This window comes from Moschus berezovskii, chromosome 23, assembly GCF_049115385.1.
Source record: "Moschus berezovskii isolate FMDL1 chromosome 23, NW_MosBer_1.0, whole genome shotgun sequence".
Classification (NCBI taxonomy): Eukaryota; Metazoa; Chordata; class Mammalia; order Artiodactyla; family Moschidae; genus Moschus; species Moschus berezovskii.
Genome location: NC_142482.1, coordinates 25222041 through 25241058, shown reverse-complemented (window position 1 = coordinate 25241058; position 19018 = coordinate 25222041). Strand labels below are relative to the sequence as shown.

Sequence of the window (19018 nt, the reverse complement as noted above, 5' to 3'; positions counted from 1 at the left end):
GAACTAGAATGTAAAGATTTGGAAAATTCTCAGCCTATTCATGTTGCAAAACCTGAGGAACTGTTTCAGAAGAGAACGCTGGGAGACTAGTGTGGGTGTGGATCACGGGCTTCATCAGCCTTTCTGGAGGGAAAGCTGTGAGACTGAACTGAAGGGGAGGAAATGAGAGGACGAAAGGAAGGCTGGTGGGCCCCTCGGATCTCACAGGACGGGACTACAGAGCTAATCCGATGTGAATGGGCATTCGCCTTTAGGTCAAGGAAAGAATGACCGCAGAGGCAATTCACAGAGCATCACAACTGCCTCCTCTGTTTCAAAAGTGGTTGGCGGGGGGCGGGGAGGGTGGCACATAGCCTTGCTTTCAACAAGCCAGACAGCCTCTGCCCAAAGATGTGGAGGTGGGGTCGCTCAGCAGAACCATGAGGGACCTCCACCCATGGGTCCAGAAGATAGGACCTTCACCCCTAGTGGGTCTGGAGGGTAGAGCATCAAGCCAAAGAGGGTCAAAACCTTTCAAACCTTAAGATCCCGTGATGTTTGCACTGTAGGCTTTGGGTTCGCTTGGGACCTGTCACTCCCTTCCTCTCTCCTATTTCTCCCTTTTGGAACGGAAAAGGTAAAATGGATGGAAGTGTCTGTGTTATGCTTTGTCCCATCACTGCATTTTGGAAGCACATAACTTGTCAGGTCTCACAGCTTCACAGCCAACAAGACATTTTTGCCTTAGGATGAATCCTTCTTTGAGTCTTACCCGTATCTGATTTAGATGGTATCTCAGTGGATGAGATTTAGTGTTGATGCTGGCACAAGCCGGGGGCTGGTGGAGTGAAACAAATGTATTTTACATGAGAAGGACATGAAGTGGGGGGAGTGGGGTCTGGGGCAGAATGTTATAAACTGTATGTGTCCTCCAAAAATGTGTAAGTTGACATCTAACCTCCAATACTTTGGCCACCTCATGCGACAAGTTGACTCACTGGAAAAGACTCTGATGCTGGGAGAGGTTGGGGGCGGGAGGAGAAGGGGACGACGGAGAATGAGATGGCTGGATGGCATCACCGACTCTGTGGACATGAGTTTGAGTGAACTCCGGGAGTTGGTGATGGACAGGGAGGCCTGGCGTGCTGTGATTCATGGGGTCGCGGAGAGTCGGACACGACTGAGCGACTGAAGAAGAAGAAGAAGAAGAAGAACCTCCAAAGTGATAGTATTTGGAGATGAGTCTTTAGGTCATGAAGGTGGGGCCCTCATGAATAGGATTTGTGCCCTGATAAAAACAGGCCAGAGAACTCACTCTTTTTCTACCATGTGAGAACCCAAGGAGAATTTGGCGGTCTTGACCTGACCTTGCAGACCCCTTAACCTCAGAACTCCAGCCTCCAGAACAGTGAGAAATAAATTCCTGTAGTTGAAACCATCCCATTCATGGCATTCTGTTATAGCAGCTTGAACGGATTGATCATCATCCGTAACAGAGGAGTCTTGGCTTCTGTCATAGTCAGGTTGGGCCGCCATAAGAGACACCATAGACTAAGCAACTTAGACAACAGGAATTTATTTACTTCTCACAGTTCTGAAGGCTGGGAAGTCCCAGGCGAAGGTCCAGAGGGATCAGCTCCTGGTGAGAAGCTCCTTCCGGTTTGCAGTTGGCTGTCTTCTCTGTGTCCTCACACAGCAGAGGGACAGCTCTGGTTTCTTTCTGTTCCTCTACTTATAAGGGCACCAATCCTATGCTAGGGACTCCGCCCTCATGATCTCACCCAAACAAGTTACCTTACAAGGGTCCCACCTCCAGATACCATCACACAGGGAATCAATACCCACATATGAGTTTCTGGGAGGCACACACTCTCAATCCATACAGCTCCTAACTATAAACTCTAGATTTCTCCTCTGCAAACCTCCTTCCATACATTTTTCTCCTGTTGATCTGTCTTTACAGTGATGTGTATGCCAGGAAGATCCTGCCCTCGCCTGGCCCCCTCCTGCACAGCCAGGAGCAGAGCAACCCTGGTGCCTCCATGGAGGACAGGTCTGTGGTCTTCTTCCCTCTTTGACTCCCGTGACAGCCCTGCCATGGGTGCAGCGGGCTGAAACTGCCAGTCAGCTTCTCTCAATCCCAGCAGCCCCTCAGTGCAGTGGCCTCACAGATGGAGCCCAGGGCAGGCCTCCACCCTGGTACCCCAGGAATTCCCTGGAATCTCTCACCGATGCCAACTCCCAAAGCTGAGGAAGTGTCCCCAGAGTCACTGGGGCCCCATTCAGGCAGAGTTGTTTCACGTGCGTGCATGTGTGTTAAGTCACTTCAGTCATGAATGACTCCTTGCGACCCCATGGACTGTAGCCCGCCAAGCTCCTCTGTGCCACCTGAGGAGCCTGAGTTGCTTCACGTGTGTGTGTGCTAAGTTGCTTTAGTCGTGCCCAACTCTTACTGACTCTATGGACTGTAGCCCACCAAGCTCCTCTGTCCGTGGGATTCTCCAGGCAAGAATAATGGAGTGGATTGCCATGCCCTCCTCCAGGGGATCTTCCCGACCCAGGGATTGAACCCACGTCTCTTATGTCTCCTGCACTGGCAGGCAGCTGCTTTAGCACTAGAGCCACCCAGGAAGCCCACGTGTTCCTTGTAAATCGATGTACCTGGGGCCACTAAAGGAACAGGAGCCAGCCCAGGGGCAGTTCCAGGTAGCCCACCAGCCCCACGCAGAGTCCCCAAGTAGGAAGGGATGGAGCTGTTAGGTCTGGCCTCAGGCTGAGCAAAGCTGATGCGGCCCCTACCCCCAATGCGTGTCTCCATTGCCCTCTGACTAGACTACCCGCGAGCCCTGCTTCACCCGGCAGGCCCTGCTCTTCTCCACAGGCTGCCCAGGGGTGACTTCCACCCACCACCACCCCCACTCTGGACAGAAGGCACAACTGCAGAGCAGCCCCCATCTCCCTGCCCCAGCTCTGCTCGAGCTCTTCTTGCTGAGCTGCAGTCAGAATGCCAAATATTGCCTGAGATGATAAGCAACCCTCTGTTACATACAATCCTCCCCACCTCCTAAGGGAGTGGATACTGTCCATGCCGTGTGGAGTGATGGGTGTGAGGACGGATGCCTGCCACAGCCAGGAGAGCACCTCGTTTGAATTTCTCAAGGAGGATTTTACATCTAGGGGTTGGATGGAAAATAAGAAGGGAGAGGGGCCTTCCATCCCTCCCTTTTTAAAAGGGAAAAGAAATCTCACTTCTTCCAAATCTCATTGGTCACAATCCGGTCACCTGACCACACATAGCTGCAAAGAAGGCTGGGAAATGTAGTATTCTGAATGTGGCAACTTGCTGGGCTAAATAGTATATGGTTCTGTTTTTAAGGAGAGAAGGGGAAAGAGTTACCTCTGTCTCAGGAGCAGCTAGCTAGGGGCTAGCTAAGCGGTTCCTCCAGGGCCAAGGTCATGGTCAGGCCCAAGGCAGGGAGGCCAGGGGGGCAACTGGAAGAACAAGGAGCTGAGGAAGCAGGAAGCTTCTGCAGGTTCCCAAAGCCTCGGGCAGGGCCTTGCGCTCACCTCCCGTGGGGGTGGGGTGGGGGTGCAGCGGGGTCACATCCCAGAGGATACGACACCTAAGCCAGGGACTGAGGAAGGCAGGCCCACCCTAGAATGGGCTTGGTTTGTGAATGGGCTTGATTTGTGTCAGTTAGAGGTGGGGCAATGAGAGGTAGGGGTGAGGGGATGGAGGAGGTGCTGAAAGCACATGCAGCCGTGTGAAGGTCTGGGGACGGAGCAGCCCAGAAGGAGGAGACGGCAAAGCGAAGGGCCGGAGGCCAGGAGGAGCCTGGTCTATCAGAGAAACAGGGTGGCTGGAGTGCGGTGAGCAGCCTAGATCACACAGGTATGAGTCCAAATTTCATCCCAAGGCTGATGAGAAGCCACGAAGAGTTTGAGCCAAAAGACCAGGAGCCACGTGTCTCACATGGGTGCAGGCGGCTTGCTGCGGGGGCTGCAGAGAAGCGGGGGTGAGAACAGATCCAGCCATGAGCACAGAAAAGTGCCCTGGAAAGGTGAATCCCAGGGCCAAAGGTCAAGCATGGTAAAGTGTGGTGTGTCATTGTCCCCAGCATCCCAGAGAGGCCAGTGTCGTCCGTCCCTCTCACAGGGGACAGCCAGACGGACTCCGACATCCTGGCCTTCATCAAGGCCAGACAGAACATCCTGCAGAGGACAGGTAAGAGCCCCTTCCCCGGCAGCTCCTCCAAGGCCCAGGTTGTGGTCAGACCCTAGGTTGGGGGGGTAAAGCTGGAAATACAGGGAGCTGAGGAAATAGGAAGCTTCCGCAGGTTCCCAAAGCCTCGGGCAGGACCTTGCGCTCACCTCCCACATTGCCTACCACTGCCTTCTCCTGAGACACCCCCAGAAGGCAGCCTTGGACACACCGAAACGGGCCAAGAGGGTGGCCAGCTCAGGGGCCCCTGGCTGCCCCACTTGGCAAAGCGTCCCTCCATCCCCAGCTCTTTAGGATGATGTCTGGTCGCCTGTCCACAGAGCCAGCGCCCCTCCGTCTGCCTGCTCCAAACAGGAAGGGCTGACTGACGGTTTGGGAACTCATTCAACCCCCAGCTCGAAATCTTACTCTCCTGTTGGAGCCTGGTTCTTGCCAGCAAGTTGTAGGTGTGAACACCACTTGAAGGCCCAGGCCCAGGGACATGGGAACGGTTAGAGAAGAAATGTGCAGTGTGTCAGGAGCTGGAAGAGAAAGAGAAGGCCCAGCCTGGCCTCTGTCACTGGCCTCCCCGCTTCCTCGTGGCCCCTGCCCTCCCGCGTGGACAGGACTTCTTCCCTCTTCCTGGAGACCCACAGGACCAGCCTCCATCCGGGGCCCCTAACCCCAGCCCTGCTTTTAGTCTTAGCCTCATCCCAGGAATTCAAAGGCTACTCGTCTGGCTTAGTGTCACTTTCACACGGCCACAAGGCACCAGACGGGCGAGCTGGCCGCCTCTTGGGCCCTCTGGGGGCCAACACCTGCCGGGAGAGGCCTACACTCAGCCTCACCTCCAGATCCCTGCAGGCTAGACTGCAGGAGGTGTGCAGACGGATAGAGTGACCCTCTGTCCACGTCACACTGTCCTTCACCCTCATTGGGATCCAGCCTGCCGACTGTCTCTCTCCTCACCTCTAGCATCAGCAACATCAGCCCCCCTGTCCGGTCTGTCTGAGACCAGGGACAGGCTGGCTCTGCCACCACCCTGCTGAGACACCTGGTGACATAACTCGGCTTCTCTCATCCACAGCTTCCTTGTCTCCAACAGAAAAATTTGGATTCAGATTGAGTACTCTCCAGGGTCCCCCTCCTCCCCAGTCATCCCGCAAATACTCCAATGATACGTATCAGACACAGAGCAATACCAGACAGCCAGTCGGTAAATGAGCACTGTGTTTATTAGGCACCTTCTGTATGCCGGGCACTGTACCAGTGCTGGGGCCATTTCAGTGAACAAGACTGAAGCCCTTGACGGGCTGGAAGGAAGAAGAGAGACTGTGAACACATCCCAGAGACATAAGGTCATCCTCGGTGCCAGCAAGAGCTCCAAAGTAGCTGGAATACATGATGATAGAGATCCCCAGAGAGATGCTTTTATCTGGCAGGGAGGAAGGGGGAGACTCAAAACTGAGGCCTAAGAGTGAGGATGACGCAGCCGTGCGGCTCTGGTGGCCAGGGTTCCACTCACTCTGGGAGGAGCAGCAACGGGCCGGCCCGGAGGGGAAGGACTCAGCTCGCTCACAGGGTGGGACAGACACTAGCACGGCTGGGGCGGGGGGCCAAGCCAGGGGGGAGGGCAGGATCCCACAGGCCTCCGGGGCTTGGCTTCCGCTCCAGGAGCGCACGGTGGGAACTCGGGGAAGAACTGAAACCATAGCGTGATGTGATCTGACCAGTGGTTTGGAAAGCTCACTCGGGCCACAGAGGGTCACGCAGGCCATGGAGGACCAGGAGCCAGCGGTTCTCAGGGAAGTACCTTCCTGGGATGGTCCGGATGGCCTGGACTTACTGCGCCAGCACGGGACACGTGGGGGTCACAAAGATTTGTCTATATGCTGAAAGGAACGGCCCAGGAAGGGGAGAAAAAGTGGAGGGGGGTTTATAATGTGGGAAAGAGGACCAAAATGCAAGAGAAAATTCTTTGAGGAAGTTGACGGAATAATGTCCGGGACACGTGAGTGGAGGGAGCATCGGTTCTTGGAGCTAGGAAACACCCCCACCCCCGGAACAAATTCATAAAATTCAACCATCATTTGTCCCGTCCAGAAGTCTACAAATAAGTAACATTTTAAAGTTCCATTTACTCAGCTTTTGTTTCACACATCAGCGACGTGACCCTCCAGCCCACTCCGAAGAGAAGAGGCAGACATCCAAGGCCTTGCAGGATGGCATCTTCCTGCTAACCCCAGGCCTGGCTGGTGCATAAAACTGGGTCAAAGACTGGGGCACTCTTGTTTTGGTTTTTTTTTTTAACTCTTTATTTTTATGTATTTATTTGGCTGCACCAGGTCTTCGATGCAGCACGCGGGATGGTCCATTTTCGTTGTGGCATGCGGAATCTTAGTTGCTTACATGCACGATCTTAGTTCCCTGACCAGAGACCGAATCCAGGACCCCTGCATCGAGAGTAGCACAGAGTCTCAGCCACTGGGCCACCAGGGCCACTGGGGCCCTTTCGTTATGATGTTTAGACCAGGTTACCAGTTATACGTTTTCTTCATGAACATTATCCCATGTGGCACCCTCAACATACCTGTGAGGGACACAGAACCACAAGTGTGATCCCCCTTTTGACAGGAGAGGAAGCTGAGGTACAGCCCCCACCCACCCACAGCCCCCCACTGCAATGGCAGAGCCAGGAGAACCCAGGCCTCTCGCTCACTCCACTGGGCCGAGCCGTCTGGAAAGCCAGCCTGCCGGCGGGTGTTTTCCCTCAGCCTCCACCCTCCCTGCAGCTGGGGAGCTTTGTTCTCCAAACAAACGGCAGCCTGGAAGTAATTCATCAAAACAAACACAAGTTCGAGGGTTCAGTTTCTATTCCCCAGTGGGAGGAAAATAATCCCGGGTTCTTAGTGACCGTGGGCCCCAGGGAAGCTGAAGACAGGGTGACAAAGGGCCCCTCTCTGGCCAGGTCGGGGCTGCAGGTGCTGTCTCCCCCTGCCACCGACACATGGCAGATGGCCCCGGCCCACCACGCCGTGCTGTCTACACAGCCCACTTATCAGGCCTCCCTGTGGGCAAACACACGGGCCGGGCCCAGGCACCTTGCCCTCCCCGCCGCAGCCAAAGCAAACACTGCCCATCCCTGCCCTGGGCCCCTCCGCTCTTAATTCAGCGGCGCTGTCTGGCGGGGCTCCTTCACAAGTGCTCATTATGGGGGATTTGTGACCATCAGCCAAGGAACAAGAGCCCAGAAAGGGTGATTTAGCCGGCTCTTAGGCTTCACCAAGGGCCAGGATGAATCTGTTTGATTTAGGATTCCTGGGGAAGCTGTGGAGCGTTTCAATCCCTGCCAGGGGCACACGTGGACAGGTATATCTCCCCCGGAAGGGGCATTAGTCATCCACAGTGTCAAAGCCGCTGTTTCTAGCTGCCAAGGGTGGCTTCGAAAGCGGAGAAAATGAGATTAACCCCTTTCTAGAATCTCCCTTAATCCCTGAGTTTGGAAGAATGTCTGTCTGGAACCTTGATGTTTGTTGTGACCCCCCGTGACCACAACGCCCTCTTCTCCAGCCAGAGGAGCACCCCCAAAGCCCCCCAGTGCCCCCAGCCCAGCACCTCTGCTCTGAGAAGCCCCTGGCTCTCTCCTTCCGTCAGGAGCCCTCCCAGGGAAACGGAAACAGCACAGATCTGGGAAGGAAGAGACCAGGCCATCAGGGCTGTCCATCTGGGCCCTGGGCCACCCTGGGCTGCTCACCTCCTCCAGCCTCCCTGTCACCCCTGTCAGGTTCAGATTCCACCTTTGCCCCGGTGGGCAGTTCTCCTGGGACAAGCTCCACAAAGTTCCCTCGTAACCTGCTGAGCGCCAGGGAGCCATCAGTGGGGAAACTGGCCTGTGTGCTGAGACCTGACCCAATGCGGTGAGGGGCAGTGGTGGTTTCAGTGGTGCAGCAGTGCCCTCCACCCTGCGAATCCACAGTCACAAAACCCCAGCATCAGCCAGTAGCTCCATTACTTAAATGAGGTTCACAGAGAATGAACACGGGAACCGGCACATCTGCTATGAGTGAAGGTGGATCTGTGCACGGAGCTATGTCTGAATATCATGCATGCTGAGCCCAGCCCTGGGCCCATTTTTATCAGCCCCACCTTCACCCCCATTCCTCACCGCAGGCACGTGTCTGGGGCGGGCAAGCAGTGACAGCCCTGGGGGGAGCTGGCTCCGACTCTGCTCCTTACCAGGAATCCTGGCCCAGGACGCTTCTCAGAGGTGCAGAAGAAGCCTCAGACTCGTGACTTGGTCCGCAGCCACAAGCCTCATGGTCCCTAGTACCTGCCCTCACAAACTCTTGGAACAGAGAGATGAAAGCAGCGGGTTTGGGCCTGGCCGTTCTTCAGAACAGCCGGAGCCCAGAGATTCTGATTTAATCCATCCTGAGAGTGGCCTGGGTATGAGGATTCCTAAGGGCTCCCTAGACCTTTCCAACCTGCACAAGAGCTGGGGCACCTTGGGTCCAGAGTGCTGGACCTTCCCACACTCTGGTGTATCTGACTTTCTTCCTTCCTGGTCTAGGAGTCAATTACGACAGCCAGGAATGTCTTACAAATAAGGACTGGGCTTCCCTGGTGGCTCAGTGGTGAAGAATCTGCCTGTCAATGCAGGAGACGTGGGTTCAATCCCTGATCCAGGATTTTCCCACAGGCCACAGAGCAGCTCAGCCCATGTACCATAATTACGCACCTGTGCTCTAGAGCCCGGGAGCAGCAACTACTGAGCCCACAGCCCTAGAGCCTGTGCTCTGCAACAAGAGAAGCCCCCGCAGTGCAACTACAGAGGAGCCCCCACAGAGAAGTCCGAGAAGCAATGAGGAGCCAGTGCAGCCAAAAACTACTTTTTTAAAAAATAAATAAGGACATCTCAGGACTTCCCTGGTGGTCCAGTGGCTAAGAATCCACCTGCCAGTGCAGGGGACATAGATTCTATCCCTGGTCCAGGAAGATCCCACATGCCGAGGAGCAACTAAACCCACAGGGCCGCAACTACTGAAGCCCATGCTCCAGAGCCCGTGCTCCGCAACAGGAGAAGCCACCATAATGAGAAGCCCACAGACCACAGATACAGAGTAGCCCCCGCTCAGCACAACTAGAGAAAGCCCCCACAGAGCAGAGAAGACCCAGCGCCACCAAAAATGAAATAAAGTTTTTAAATTAAAAAATAGTAATAATAAGGACCGTCTCCATTGAATTAGACAGTGAAGTCCGCAGAACTAGATCTCGCACACAGAACTAAATCTGGGGATCAAGGGTTCATAGACTTGAATTGTTTTCAACATCTTCCTCCCCATTACTTCCCACATTCTCTGTATACCCCCCACTGCCAGGTACCCAGGTCCACACCTGGATGCTGCAGCCGCCTCATCTCTGTCCACTGCAGTTTTTTTAAAATTACCGTGTTCTTGACCCAGGGATCGTCAGAAATTCTTATTGTGGTAGCCAAACTTTAAGCAAATTAACTGCACGGCCCCCATATTAGTTCTCATACTTTTCTGGGCCCAGTGAGTCTGCGTGGGGCCCAAGAGTCTACATCTCTAACAAGCTCCTGGAGGTGCCCGTGCCACTGGTCAGTGGACCCCACTTTGCAAAGCAAGGAGCCACACTAGCTACTTGGCTTTTTCCAGGTACCTGGTCTACTCCAGCGATTTGGAAGTGAGACAAGTGAGGCCCAGAGAACAAGCATGTTTTACCCAAGGTCACACCATGGGTTGGGGACCATCCTGGCTAGAAGCCAGGGGTCTTGCTTCTTAGGCCAGAGAACCCGATCTCCATGCCCCGCCATGGGAAGCTACAGGATGGGGTCACATGGTCAGGATAAAACATCATGGAATATAATGACTACCTGGGGCAAAAAAGCAAGGAGCGAATCTGTAGGAGTGAAACAGGTGTGTCAGTGAAAACCGTGGAGCTGGAAAATGAGTGTGGGTCCTGGCTCGGGCTGATGAAACTTTTGCAAAGAGCAAAGCAGGCAGGCATTTCCTACAGTGTTTGGGGAGTAGACACAGCCCCCTGGGAGTAAGGCCCTGAGGGGTGCACCACCTCATACCCACGGGGGGTGATCTGCTCCCCTCACCCTTCCATCCAAGAGGCCCGTGACCCAGGCAGGGCCTAACTGAGACCAACCGTCTCCTTTCAGGTTTCCAGTAAACAGCCCCAGCGCATTGTGGCAGCAAGAACGGACTCCAGAAGAAGGTCTCCGCTCCAGCAGCGATCTGTGGACTGCTGGAAGCAATTGGTGACCCGGATCCCAGTCGGGGGGCTGTGTTTCTTTAACGATGGAGCCATGGATGCTGCCAGTGGGGCTGGGGCCAGGCTTACGGTGCTGTCCTTGCTGTGGGCAGCCAGGCAGTGCCAGGTTCTAGGGGTGGGATGAGTGCTTTAGCTCACCCTTGCTGTGGTCTTACACAGATGACTACAAGCCTTTGAGATCATGAAACAGTACCATCCTCGCGCAGTGGCAGGGAAGCTCACACTGGTAGAAGGAGACGGAAATGATAATAGGTTATCTTTAGCTATGGGGTTGGCCAAAAAGTTTGCATGGGTTTTTCTGTAACATGTTACAGGAAAATTCCAAATGAACTTCTCAGCCAACCCAATATTTTCCCACCACTCCCCTGCCCCAGCCCCTGGTTGAGACACCCAGGAATGGCTGGGGCAGCCACACAGCAGATCAGACCAAAGACAAGGCAGTGGAGAGCAGCAGGACACCCGGATGGCCATCCCTGCCCTCCCAGGCCAGACCCTGCACCATCACTCGCATGGTCCAGATGACTCACAGGCTACACCTGAATCAGCTGCGTCTCCAGGGAGCCACCCCTACGGCAGCACCCGGAGGGCAGTGGGCAGCTCCCGGGAACTCTGCTGAGAACCGAGGAGCCTCACCTTCACCCCGTGCCTCGGGGCTCGGCAGGGTTTGGGCCAATTCTCCCCACTCCCACAGGAAAACATATCTCAGGGAGCCCTCTCAGCACTCCAGGCTCAGGGCCAGTGGAGTGTGGACCGCCCCCTAGAGGCCATTGGGAGGACTGCCACCCGCCTCAGAACGCTGGCAGTAGGTCAAGCCAGCTGCGGGGTGGGGTGGGGGGGTGGACGGGGGAAGGGGAGGGACCCTGGAAATGCAGCTAACCGAATAAAAGCGCTTGTCCACTGCCCTGTCACCTCTGGCCCATGAGTCGCCCTGTGGAGGGAGCAGAGAGAGAGTACGGCATAGTCAGTTTCCCCACCCACCCTCCCGACCCTTTCAGGTCCAGGTAACAGGATCGTGCAAGAGAAGCTAGGTGATGACATTTCAAAGTTGGACAGAGCTCCTCTGACCCACACCCTCGTTTATAACATTAGAAAACTGAAGTTGGGGTGGGGGTGGGGCTTTCCTGGTGGCTCAGTGGTAAAGAATCTACCTGCCAATGCAGGAGACACAGGTTCCATCCACCCCTGGTCCAGGAAGACCCCACATGCTGAGAAGCCGCTAAGCCCGTGAGCCATAGCTCTTGAGCCTGTGCTCTAGAGCCCAGAGCCGCAGCTACTGAAGCCCCCTGTGCCCCACAACAAGAAGATCCGCTGCAGTGAGAAGCCCCAAGCACCGCAGCTAGAGCGTATCCCCGGCTCCCTGCAACTAGAGAAAGTCCATGTAGCAACAAAGACCCAGCTCAGCCAAAATAAATGGATAAAATTGTTTTAAAAAAAGAAAGAAAAACGAAGTGACAGGGAGGTCCTGGTTGTTAATTATACAGCCAGTCAGCGGCTGAGGGCCCCTCCTCGGGCGGCTTTCCCTGATCACCCCAACTAGAGGGGCACCCCCACCCTGGTCACCCTCTAGCCCTTGCTCTGTTATCTTTTCAGCACTATCTGACGGAGCTCAGACCTTTACTTGCTGTTCTTTTTCCCTTTATTGGCCACGGTTCACGTCTTGTGGGATCTTAGTTCCCCAGCCAGGCTTTGACCCAGGTCCGCAGCACTGAGAGCCAGCCGTCCTAACCACGGGCCTGCAGAGAAGCCCCTATTTGCTTCTTCTCTAATGGCCTCAGAGCCCACCACCACCTCGGCGACAAGCGCCGAGGCAACAAGGGATCGTTTGTCCTGCTCACCACTGTGCCCCCAGCACGCCCCCTCGGTTCACGAGACACAGAGCCAGAGCCGCGCTCCTGCTTCGTGGGCCCCCGTGACCTCCCCCGGGCCCACTGGCATCCTGGCCCCCGCGTGGCATCTGGTAAATCCTTGGGAAAGTCCACGGAACCAGGGCGAGGGGGTGCAGATGGCCCTCAGCCTGCTTCTAGAAGCCTCCCCAGGAGTCCACAGGGCACATCCACGCTCTTTCTCTCTCTCACTAAGAGCCCCGAGGATGGCAGGGAGTGGGCCAGGCTCCCTCAGGAACAGACTCAGAGTCCCCGGCACACCTTGGTTCCCAGCCCTCTGGAGCTGGTTCGTCTGCGGACCGTAGCGTTCCTGCCCAGAAGTTGCCTCCCAGACCCAAAGGCCTCGTTGACAGGGATGTGCGGCATGTTCTAGGCGCCTCCTGGAGCAGTCGCTGAGGCCGGAGAGGAAAAGACGAGAGGAACACAGACAGCCCCCAAAGTCGCTGCCTCCCCAGAGAGGCTGGCCCCCCGACGTGGACGGCCGCTCCCCCGGTGCAGCTTCCCCTCAGCCCGGTGGGCCCTGCAAATGGGAGGAGCGGAGGAAACGTTCTGGAAAGACCCTCCAGCAGTTCCCCCTCCCCGCCCCCCGCACCAGGTTCCAGAGGGCCGTGAGGAGGTCCAGGGTATCTGAGTTCACTGCAGGCCGAAAAGTGGAGTTTTCCCAAAACGTCTTCCGGAAAGCGGCCTGGCCAGTGACTTCCCACCCATGTCCTACTAGGACCAAACCGGCTCTGCCAGTCCCGTGTCAGGAAGTGTTAGGAGGAGGGAGGCTTAGAATGTGGCTTTCTCGGATCTTGGAAATGGCAGGGGTGGTTAGAAAGCAGATAGAGAAGCTGTGGTAAACTGAATAACCTGCCTTAATTCTTCACCCCCTGTGTAACAGAAAAGTGAAAGTGAAGTCACTCAGTCGTGTCCGACTCTTTACGACCCCATGGACTGTAGCCTACCAGGGTCCTCCATCCATGGGATTTTCCAGGCAAGAGTACTGGAGTGGGGTGCCATTTCCTTCTCCAGAAGATCTTCCCAACTCAGGGATCAAACCCGGGTCTCCTGCATTGTAGGCAGATGCTTTACCATCTGAGCCACCAGGGAAGTCTAAACCGAAACAGGCATCCAGAGCATTGGCCATGGCCTCATCGGGGCAGAGTACGCCTCCTTCCCCCTTCAATTTGGGCTCGGTCCTGCGACTTGCTTTGGTTAGTGGGGACATTGGCAGTTACGGTACAAGCAGAGGCGTGAAATGTGCCCAGCTCTTGCCAGGCTGGTGGTCTCTGCTTAGCAAGAACATGCCCTGGGCAGGTACTGCACCCATGAGCCCACACCTCAGAACACGCAGCGAGCAGACCCGGGCTCAGGCCACAGCCTGGAGTCAAGCCCCACAGAACTGGAGCCTGGACTCCCCGTCAGGCGGCCCAGGTCTGCTGAGCCTTGGCTGACCTGAGGACCCATGCTGCTGCTGCTGCTAAGTCGCTTCAGTCATGTCCCCATAGACGGCAGCCCACCAGGCCTCCCGTCCCTGGGATTCTCCAGGCAAGAACACTGGAGTGGGTTGTCATTTCCTTCTCCAATGCATGAACGTGAAAAGTGAAAGTGAAATTGCTCAGTCGTGTCCGACCCTCAGTGACCCCATGGACTGCAGCTTTCCAGGTTCCTCCATCCATGGGATTTTCCAGGCAAGCATACCAGAGTGGGTTGCCATTTCCTTCTCCAGGAGATCTTCCCAACTCAGGGATCGAACCCGGGTCTCCTGCATTGTAGGCAGATGCTTTACCATCTGAGCCACCAGGGAAGTCTAAACCGAAACAGGCATCCAGAGCATTGGCCATGGCCTCATCGGGGCAGAGTACGCCTCCTTCCCCCTTCAATTTGGGCTCGGTCCTGTGACTTGCTTTGGTTAGTGGGGACATTGGCAGTTACAGTACAAGCAGAGGCGTGAAATGTGCCCGCCTCTTTCCAGGCTGGTGGTCTCTGCTTGGCAAGAACATGCCCTGGGCAGGCGCTGCCCCCTTGAGACCACACCTCAGGACACGCAGCGAGCAGACCCGGGCCCAGGCTGCAGCCTGGAGTCAAACCCCGCAGCACTGGAGCCTGGCCCATCAGGCGGCCCAGGTCTGCTGAGCCTCGTCTGACCTGAGGACCCATGCTGCTGCTGCTGCTGCTGCTGCTAAGTCGCTTCGGTCGTGTCCGACTCTGTGTGACCCCACAGACGGCAGCCCACCAGGCTCCGCCGTCCCTGGGATTCTCCTGGCAAGAACACTGGAGTGGGTTGCCATTTCCTTCTCCAGTGCATGAAAGTGAAAAGTGAAAGTGAAGTCGCTCAGTCATGTCCGACTCTTCGCGACCCCATGGACTGCAGCCCACCAGGCTCCTCCGTCGATGGGATTTTCCAGGCAAGAGTACTAGAGTGGGTTGCCATTGCCTTCTCCGTGAGGATCCATACTCCTGAGAATAAATGCTGGCTGTCATTAGCCACTGAGACTTGGCGAGGTGGGGGGTGACTTGCTATGAAGCATTAACTGTAGCAAGAGCCACAGAAATGGAAACCCAGAGATCATATGTGAACAGACCCAGGGTTTCTCAGAGTTCGTTTCCTTCCTCCTGTGCCGCCTATCAAAAGGCACTCGAGGGTTTCCGTGCCAGTCTAGTGGTTAAGATAACGCCTGCCAACACAGCGGCCACGGGTTCGATCCCTGCTCCGGGAAGATCCCACATGCCACAGAGCAACTAAGCCCGTGCACCACAACTCCCGAAGCCCGTGCCTAGAACCTGTGCTCTGCCACAAGAGAAGCCACCACAGCGAGAAGCTCGAGCACCGTACAGAAGAGTAGCCCCCCACTCACTGCAGCTGGAGAAAGCCCTCACACAGCGGCAAAGGCCCAGCACAACCAAGAAATAAAATAGTACTAGTAGTGAAAGTCACTCAGTCGTGTCTGACTCTTGCGACCCCATGGACTGTAGCCCACCAGGTTCTTCCGTCCATGGGATTCTCGAGGCAAGAATACTGGAGTGGGTTGCCATTTCCTTCTCCAGGGGATCTTCCCGACCCAGGAATCGAACCCATGTCTCCTGCATTGCAGGCGGATTCTTTACCGACTGAGCTAGGAAGGAAGCAGGCACTTGAGGGTAGGTTGTATGGAGCTGGCACTTTTGGCCACGATAGAGTAACAGAGACCTGATTCAGCCTCCTGCACTAAGCAACTGAAAACTAGACAAAACACTTAAAACAAGGGTTTTCCGACATGCGACCAAAGGCAGTACAGGACCTGGAACCCCAAGATAAGAGGAACAAGTGAGGTGAGCCCTATGTGCAGGGCAGGCTGGCAGTGCAGGAGGTAACCTCCCCTGTCAGCCCTCAACTGGTAGGTATGGGAGTTGGAAGATACACAGCCCACCATCCTTCCGCCCCGTGGGACAACTCTGAATGAGCCCTACACAGGTAGTGTCCCCCAGGGCCCCCACAGGTGGACCCCCTGGGTGCCTGCAGCGGTCACCCACCCCATCACATGGGCGGGGCTGCCCACTTTCCTCCCCTGGCCCCTTCCCCACTTTCTTGGAATCCCTTGCTGGGATCAGTTCCCAGATAAACCGCACACACCCACATCTGGTCTCAGAGTCTGCTCCAAGGTCAATCCAACTCAGGCAAGGACATCTATTTCAGAGTCACGGCAGGGGGCTCTTGCATCAAGCTCTCTGGGCTGATGAGAAGGATTCCTCACAACTTCACTAGAGCCCCCCCTCAAACTCACTACACACCGGGATTCAGGGAACTTTCTCATCTCTCATGAGAAAGGAATCCTGCTGCCCCAATAAACAATGGAATCTTCTGAATGAGATCAGTAACAGGTGTGCTTGTCTGATTGTCCATCTTCAGCCTCCTTCCCCTTGGCTTTCCCCACCCCACCCCCCAGGGGCCACACAGCCCAGTGGGACCTCCCCTGACTCTCTGGCCAGCAGGCCACTCACACCCACACACCCTGCCTCCCGCACGGGAGGCTCTCCCACACCCTTCACGGTGGGGACACCACCAGGAGCCCAGACAACCACACACTGTGTAGGTGGGCACCATTAGGGCAGCAGGATCTGAGACCGGAGCTCTCCACCTGCCCTTTCCCCTCCAGGGGACACACCTGGGCCAGGTGGGCCTCTGCCCCTCCCCAGAGCTCTGGTCCGGAATGTGCCTTTCTCATTTGTGCAGATACGAGCCTATCGAGCAACTCCGTGAGCGAATACCGATGTTGGTCGGCGGCTGGGCAAGCTGGCCTGCCCTCCCCTCCAGGCTCATTCAGACGGAAAGAGGCCCACATCCAGCTGCTTTGTTTGCTCTGCATCCTCTGACCACTGTACATGAAATTGATCGGAGTGGGGGGGGAGGGTTGTTTTTCTTCTTTTTTCCTCCAATCTCCTTATTAGTTCAGCCTCAGAAGGTCCCTTATCACTGCCGGATGTCAGGCCACACTCTGCCAGCAGGCCTGGCCACGTTAGACTTTCCATTAATTGATTTTGCCCTCCCACCTTGGGGAAGCACAAATTGGCACTGCCCATTAGCAGCAGTAATTCCCTGAAAGGGATTATAAATCATGCCCTGTGTCTGTCCATCGCTCCCAGCGGAGTGGCGCCCACGTGGGGAGGTGTCATGCAGGCAGGGACCATGTCTGATGGGCAGGGGAGGTCCCCGCAGGCCTGAAGTTTCCCTCCTAAACCTGGCCAGGCCAGGCCACAGCCAGGCAGGGGAGCAGTCAAGGCAGGTGCCAGCACCCAGCTCACATATTCTACGAGTGAAGCCCGGGGGGCAGGCACCTGCCCTGGAGTGAGGAGTGCTTTGGGGACCAATCGAGCTGAGCTCCTACCAAGTCCACCATGAAGGCTCCATCCTTTAACTTTGTGGTCCCCTTAAGCCGGAAGAGCTCCCGGGAAAGACTGTCTTTAAACTCCAGCCAGGTGGCTCAGACAGTAAAGAAGCCGCCTGCAATGCAGGAGTCACAGGAGACTGGGGTCCGATCCCTGAGTCGGGAAGATCCCCTGGAGAAGGGAATGGCTACCCGCTCCAGTATTCTTGCCACGGACAGAGGATCTGGCGGGGTACAGCCCAGGGGGTCACAAAGAGTCGGACACGACTGAGCAACAAACACACAATGCCCTGTGAGAGGAAACAGCAGCAGCAGGGAGAAATGGGATGAGGCCCTCAACAGGGGGTCCCCCAAGGAGTCAGGGTCTTGGCCCACAGGGAGCCTGGCATCTTTCCTGTCCAGGCCCTGAGGGAGCCCTGTCCACCTGCCACAGACGGCCCTCCCCACCCTGCTCACCCGTCTCCCTCTTCCTTTCCTTCCACCTGAGAACCACCACCCACCCCTGCAGACCGTGCACAGACTCAGCAAGGACATTCACACAGAAGAGGTTGCTAAGACCTGCCCGAGTCCCCAGACAGCAGCAGGTGAGCTTTCCAAATGCTAAAGGAGAACCCTTCACATACTGAGCTTCTCCCGGGCAATAAAATGGGATTTGATTATCACACGCCTGGCAGGTGTGTAAGCATAACCCTAGCTTAGAGGCAGGACCGAGAACGAGATGTGTGACCCAGATGCTCGCTTCTGCCCCAGGACCAGCAGGCCTCCCAGCATGGCGCTGTCTGGGAAAGCTCTGGGTGTGAGCAGGGCCTTACAGGAGACGGCTTTGGACCCCCAGGTGGCCTCAGGGACCCAGAGCCAGCAGGACGGCAAGGAAGGCACCTGCCACCCCCAGACAGGGCCCCAACTGAACCTTGAACTTACCTAACCATTGAGAAGTAACAGTCCCTAACTGTGGCTTAAACAAATCGGGCTTAGGTTTCAAACCCGTTTAAATCTAGAGGTAGGCGTGTGCAGGAATCAGCTGGGCGTCTTTGCGATGCTCTTGACCTTTCCCTCAAGGACATGGGGTGGCTGAGCAGGGGCCACCACCCGTGCATTCAGGGCAGACCACCCTTGGTTCGGATGCAGCACCCTCAGCCTGCTCCTCCGCAGCGGTCTCTGTTCACATCTGATTGGCCAGAACCAGGTCTCGGGGCATGGATGCCCTGCTGCAAGGGAGCTCCGAAAGTGGATGCGAGAGGCAGGCAAGCCCCTGACCCACTCCCCCTCTCTGGGCTGCTCTCCTCCACTTTCACGTGTGTTTGCTGCCAACAGCCTGGGCGCAACTGGGGCTCCTCAGTGGACTGTCCACAGGCTCCTGGAGCCACTTTGCCTGCAGATGCAAAGCCAGAAATGCCAGAATGGCTGCCTGGGTGGGGACAATGCTAGCCTGGCCTCCCTGCCTTCAGGGTACTAACTGGGTGCACTTCACCCATCAGGGCTCCCCAGAAACCAGGGGAGAACAGGGCTATGGTGCTTTGTTTAACCCCCTAGGGGTCTTCACTTACTTCACTGCCCATACATAAAGCCCCCTCACAGGGCTGTTCCTGAGACAGTGAGGAGCGGGATTATCATGATGGGTGAGATCAGCCAGGCTCCATTGCCTGGGGTTGATGTGTACAAATGTGGGGTTCTGTTCACCAAGAAGGAGGGAAAAGCTCTCAGCATGGCGACTTGTGTCTGCGGGCACAGCTCATTACAGGAAACACCAGAGAACACAAGCAGATCATACTGACAACCCTCACGTGCTGCTGGTAGGAATGTAAAAT

The 19018-nt window shown here is 56.0% G+C and overlaps 1 protein-coding gene across 2 annotated transcripts in view; it reads left to right on the top strand.

Moving 5' to 3' along the window:
• Positions 1–11191, top strand: part of KIF6 (kinesin family member 6) — a 421191-nt gene extending 410000 nt beyond the window's left edge. The window contains exons 20-22 of one of the 2 annotated variants that reach the window (XM_088831062.1): positions 1943–2032; positions 4098–4204; positions 10368–11191. In XM_088831062.1, the coding sequence (XP_088687188.1) occupies positions 1943–2032; positions 4098–4204; positions 10368–10378 (208 nt within the window). In that variant the 3' untranslated portion in view covers positions 10379–11191. Of the gene's footprint in view, positions 1–1942; positions 2033–4097; positions 4307–10367 lie in introns of those variants that run through there. The other variant, XM_055406438.2, reaches the window with a different exon arrangement.
• Positions 11192–19018: the final 7827 nt, after the last annotated feature.